At 52.7% G+C, this 6,000-nt stretch overlaps 1 protein-coding gene across 1 annotated transcript in view; it reads left to right on the top strand.

Annotated features, from left to right (window-relative positions):
- The first annotated feature begins 4,393 nt into the window (after positions 1-4,393).
- The window catches only part of HOMER2 (homer scaffold protein 2), a 99,589-nt gene continuing 97,982 nt past the window's right edge, over positions 4,394-6,000 (top strand). Inside the window, exon 1 of the mRNA XM_060095349.1 lies at positions 4,394-4,520. Coding sequence (XP_059951332.1) covers positions 4,516-4,520 — 5 coding nt within the window. The 5' untranslated portion in view covers positions 4,394-4,515. The remainder of the gene's footprint in view (positions 4,521-6,000) is intronic.

The following is a 6,000-nucleotide window of genomic DNA, read 5'->3' as shown; positions in this document are numbered from 1 at the left end:
GTGGAAGCACGGAGTCTTAACCACTGGACCACTAGGGAAGTCCCCCCCGACTGTCACTGTTAACATCTTACATTACCAGGGAACATGTGTCATAAGGAAGGAACCAACACTGGTACATTACTATTAACTAAACTCTAGACTTTATTTGGATTTCACAGATATTTCTTCTTTCTCTTCCAGGATTTAATACAGTATTTAGTAAATCGTCATGTCACCTTAGTCTCCTCTGGTCTGTGACAGTTTCTCAGTCTTTCCTTGCTTATCATGACCTTGACAGTTTGGAGGAGTACTGATCAGGTATTTTGTAGAATGTCCCTTGATGTGGATTTGTCTGGTGTGTTTATCATGATTAGACTGGGTTATGGGCTTAGGGAAAAATAACATACAGGTGAAGTATACTTCTCATTACATCCTATCAGAGGGTACGTGATACCAACATGGTTTCTGACTGGTGATGTTAATCTCGATCACTTGGTTAAGGTAGTGCCTGCCAGGTTTCTCCACTGTAAAGTTACTATTTTTCCCTTTCCATTTTCTATTCTTTAGAAGCAAAACATTAGGACACTAAGACCAGCCTACTCTCAAGGAGGTGGAGGAGGGGAGTGTTAAACGTTACCTCCTGGAGGGGTGAGTATCTACACATATTATTTGAGATTCTTCTGTAGGGAAGATGTGTCTCTTCCCCACTTATTTAATGATTTACATTAGTATGGACTCATGTAGTTATTTTATATTTTGCATCATAATCCTGTACAACGTTATTGATTGTGTTGCTCAGATTGTTCCAGCTTTGGCCATTGGGAGCTCTTTCAGTTAGCTCCTGTATCCCTTCCACATACCGCCATCCCTTAGCTAGTGGGAAGCAGCCGCATAGCACAGGGAGATCAGCTCTGTGCTTTGTGACCACCTAGAGGGGTGGGATAGGGAGGGTGGGAGGGAGGGAGACGCAAGAGGGAAGAGATATGGGGATATATGTATATGTATAGCTGATTCACTTTGTTATAAAGCAGAAACTAACGCACAATTGTAAAGCAATTATACCCCAATAAAGATGTTAAAAAAAACCAAAAACATACCGCCATCCCTTCGTTTTTTTGAGTACCTCCTTACTTTCTGGTACTGCAAGATGTTTTATATTGGTCTTGTATTTTCCCTGCCCCAGACTACACTCAGCCATTTCTCTAGGAGCTAGCTTTTGAGATACAAGAAGCAGAGATGTGGAATGTTACCCGCCTAGGCACAGAGGGTGCACAGTGCTTATCTGCCTGGGGTGCTTGAGAGATTTGCTGGCAATACAGAGGAAGGGTACAGGTGGAGCCGCTCCCTGTTTCCGTAGTTTCACAGGTTTGTATAGCTCTCTGGTGAGCCACCCACGGTTATTCCATTTGCCCCCGTTAGAGCGCAGAATGTCCCTCAGACCGGCTATTCATGCCAGGCGATCCGATTCTGGAGCCTCTGCTGCCCACACAGAGTGGCAGGAATTCCAGGCCCCTGAGGTTGTGCTGGTCAAGGTCTGGCCTCTCAGACTTCTGGGGACATCTCTGCCCTGCTCATTCCCAACTCTGGGTCTATCCAAATGCGTTTTTATTTTCCCAAGGCTGTTGTTTCAAAGTTGGCTTCTACCCCACCTCCTCTCTCTCATGCACGTTCAGTAGGTGTCCTTGCTTCCATTAGAAAAAGGAGCCTACCAGGCAAGTGTTCCCTCCACCTCTCTCACCTTCCCCTGTGGACCCTTCTCCCCACTCCAAGGCCAACGCCTCTGCCTGGGCCTGGACCCCATCCTCTTCTGGTTTCCCCAGGACCTCCCCTTCCTTCTCACATCTTCAGTCTTGTCCCCGCTCACTGGCTCCTCTTTGCTCAACCTAAAAGAATCCTCAAATCTCTTGCCCTAAAAAGAGTCTCCTCGGCCTCGCCTCAGCCTCCAGCCAGCATGGAATCTCTCTCCTTGAGTGCGGGCCTCTCGATAGGAGAGACTTCACCAATCATTTCCCTTGACAACTGGGGCCACGAAGACCACATTGATGGGAGATTTTCCACAGAAAAAGGGTGACTGTATTGGCTTTAATGGAGGGAGGAGGTACTAATAGGGAAATTAAGTGGCCTCTCTCTAGGGAAGATTCCAAGATAGTGGAATACTGCTGACAAGGACCGGAAGCTTAGACAAGGCTCTGGGTGTCTGGGAAAGCTCCTGAGAGGTAGGTCCCAACCTAGGCCTGGAGTTGGGGTTGAAGGAGAGGAGGCCACTCCCCACGGGGACAGCAGCCTGAGATTGGAGGAAAAGAGGGGCATCCATTTCCAAATCTTGTCTGATCCACCCTTACCTCTGCCCGTAGGGAAGCCTTTGCCCAGAGTGACAGCCACTTTAATCATGGAGCATTTAACCTCACCTGGGCTCACACCTCTAGCATTGCCCTGCTTTTCCGCTGACTGTGTGAAGCAGCCCAAGTGATTCACCAGCCCCACCTGTTTGGCCTCACTACTTCTTCCCAAGGTAACTTGGGTGTGCCCTTTCCATCAGTGGAGAGAAAGGAAACTCCCATTCAGGGTTTGGGATACTACTTGGCCCAATGCACTGTGAATCTATCTTCTGGTACTTCTATTCCAGCCGAGCCTGTTTCTGCCATTCATCCCCCTTCTGCTGACTTCTCCCTTTGACACTGCCGGAAACCCGCACCCCTAACCAGCTTCACCTGGCCTTTGGAATTCAGCTTGTGATAAGTTTCCTCCAGGACCAAATGCTTATCCAGTCCTGGCTCTAAACAGACTTACCTGTGCTTACAGACCCTGGCCAATTCTGTGTATCTGTGGCCCGGCCTATTTGCTACTTCATTCATTCAACAAATATTCATGGAGGACTTTCAGGTACAGTTCTAGGACTGGAGAGACAATGATGGGCAAAAAGATATGGCTTCATAGAGTGTGCAGATGTGCCTGGGAGACATACTAAATAATTTCACAAATATAAATTACAAACAATAATTTCAATGAAGAAAAAGTACAGGAGTTCACAGTTTTGTCTGGGGCATTAGGTAAAGGTTCCACAAGGAAGTGACAGTTTAACTGAGATCTGAAAATGAGTAGGAATGGACGAGGCAAAGGGGCTGGGGTGTCAGAGACAAGAGAGGACAAAATCTTCCCAGACTGACAGAATGGCATGGGATGAAGGGAGGATGGCCAGTTGGCTGGAGCGCAGAAAGCAAGGGGAGAGAATAAGAGGAGAAAAGGCTGGAGAGGGCAATGGGGTTACAATGCGGCAGGGCCTTATAGCCATGTTCAGTATCTTCACCCCAAGGACAGTGGGAAGGAAACCACTGGAGCATTTTAAGAAGAGTGGTATGATCTGATCTGTAATTGAGAAAATTACTCACAGGGAGTCGCTAGCCACATGAGGAGACCCTGAGGGTTAGCAGGTAAAGTTGTGGTCCCAGAAGACATGAGGGTAGGGTTGGGGTGTTGGCCCTGCTCCATATGCTTGTTCCTTGACTTTTTTACTGTCCTGAGTAAAAAAAATCCTGCCCAGGCTCATGTGGGCAGTATGTTCTCAGCAGAAAATGATCCTGCGAAAGGCCCAGAGGGGGGATGAAGATTAGGTTAGTCCCAGTGCCGGCCTTTAGTAGGGGATCCGGACCTGATAAGTGGGAAGGAGATTAAGAGACTGCCCTTCTTTAAGCTCCACTTTTGCCATCTCCATTTCCCTTGCTCTAAGCCAAGTTGATTAAGCCCCCATCCCATCTTTACCCAGGGAAGAGCCCAGAACACCTGCTACGGGTGTAGGATCCTCCCTGCCCCGCTGGCTTCCAGAATTTCATGGTGGGGGTACCCTGAGCCACCCACCTGGCGGCAGACGGCAAGATGAAAGGGGGCTATAAGGAGGGACATAGCCGTGCCCAACACAGATTATGAAGACCTTGAGCTCAGATCTGAATGTGTGACCTTGGGCAAATCACTTCCTCTCCTGGGTCCTCGTTCCAGCATCTGCAAACTAAGGGTCGCCCCAAGTCCCCTCCAGCTGCGAGCCGGCCTCTAAATCCCGCAGGCTGGATGCTTGCTCGCGGCACTGCGCCAAGCCCCCGGGTGGGCGTGGGGCGAGGGCGAGCCAATGCCGAACCTCAAAGGTAAGGGGGGGTGCTCAGGAGGCGGGTGGCGACCGCAGGGCGGCGCCGGGGGGACGCCGCACACACAGCCGCGCCCCCCGCCCCTCGGCTGGGCGCCGGGCCCCGGGGGCCAAGAGGTTACGTAAGGAGCCGGGCGGCGGGAGCGGGGCGGGGCGGATACCGCCCGAGCGCGGCAGCCCAGCCCCCGGCGACCAAGACCCCGCCCGCCCGCCCGCCCGCGCCTGGTGGCGGCGGCGGCGGCGGCAGGCGGCAGGCGCGCAGCCCCGCGGAATGGAGCGGCGCCGGGGCTGAGCCGGGCGCGCACGGGCTGCCGCATGTGCCGCGCGGGGAGCGGCTGCAGAGCGGGCGGAGAGCGAACACGAGAGGCCCCGTCGGAGCGGCAGCCGGAGCAGCGCCGGAGATGGGGTGAGTGAGACCGCGCCGCGCGCGCCCCGCGCGCAACCCCAGAGGGGCTGCGGGGCCGCGGCTCGCGTCCCACGGGCTCGGAGCCCCGAGAGCGAGCCCGCCCCTACACCCCGCGCCGGGACCCTGGAGCCAGCGAGCAGTCGGCTCCTGAGAGCCTGAGGCCGCCTGACTCCGCGCCCTCCGCCCCGGCGCGCGGACACCGGCCAGGGGCACCCCGGCCTGGGCACGGACTTTCAGCTCCGCGCCCGTGGCCTTTCCCCTCCCAGGCAGCCCGGGCGCGGGCGCGGGGGCACCGGGCGGGGACAGGCACCCTGGCTGGCCTCCGTGCTTCGGCAATTCCGTGGTCCCCTCGCTCCGGGCGCGATCAACTCCAGGGCCTGTGTTTTGGAGTCTAAGAAGCAGTTAGTCTTTCTGCACGATTGGGTTTATTACAAACAAAATGAAAATCGAAGTTTTCCTGGAAAGGGAACACACCAAATAATAATAATCCCCAGTGTAGTAATAGTGGACTTTGAGTCTGCTTTGAGATGACTGAGGATGTGTAGGTAAGGCTTCAGTCTTTGAAACAACTGAGTTGATGCTCAGGAGAGAAGTTGAAGTACTCTGTCGAAGTGACTAATGCTTCTGAGTATATAAAGTAATTTAAAAAGCAGAATTGATTTCTCCTTGGCGTCTCTCTGAGCAGTAGGCGCTGTGAGTCAGGCAGCCGCTGTGCTAATAACAAAATTAACTCCTTACATCTGCTCACCCGATGTGAGCCCATATTGATGATGATATGCTGTGCACACTCAGAGAACGGTTGCTGTTCCCGTTGTACAGATAAGGAAACTGAGGCCTGAAGTGGTGGGGTGATTTCTCCCAGGTTGGGCAGGCAGCTGATGAGTGTTTGTAGAAGGACGCTGAGCGCATCGGCAGAGGGGAAGCCACAGCCTGACTGTGGGCTTGGGAGTGGGGGGTGGGTAAGTGAGCCAGAGTTCCTGCGTCTCTGTGTCCCCTGCTGCTAAGCTCAGCGGCCTTCAAACAGCGCTTCTCAAGACCCAAAGACTTTTGCTGGGTGGGTCTAGAGAGCTTGCTTTCCTATATGGGATTGGTGACGAGTGGAAAGGGGAAGGATTGTCTTGGTGGCCTGACCCAGCTCTCATGGGTCAGTGGCTTTGTTGCACCTTACTCCTTACTTTACTCCAGGTAAGTTTCTGGAGTCATTTTACCGAGTGAATTTTATCTATGTGGTCTGTAAAGTGTTTGGAGGAAACAGAGGGAGGTCAAGAGGAATTTTGAGAAGGGAAGTGTGAGAACTCCAGACCAACATGAGCAGGTCGGGGGAGACAGAGAGGGGCCAGGAGATTTGCTTAAGACATTGGTGCAGATCCAGATTTCACACATACAGAAGGTGTGAGTGATTCTACCAGAGGCACCCTGGCTGGGAAACAGTTTTTCTGTAACATTTCCAGTGACCTCTTGGTCAGCGATGAAAGGGCTG

Source organism: Mesoplodon densirostris, chromosome 4 (assembly GCF_025265405.1).
Source record: "Mesoplodon densirostris isolate mMesDen1 chromosome 4, mMesDen1 primary haplotype, whole genome shotgun sequence".
NCBI lineage: Eukaryota > Metazoa > Chordata > Mammalia > Artiodactyla > Ziphiidae > Mesoplodon > Mesoplodon densirostris.
Note: the sequence above shows the minus strand (reverse complement) of the source record. Positions and strands in the feature narration are given on the sequence as shown.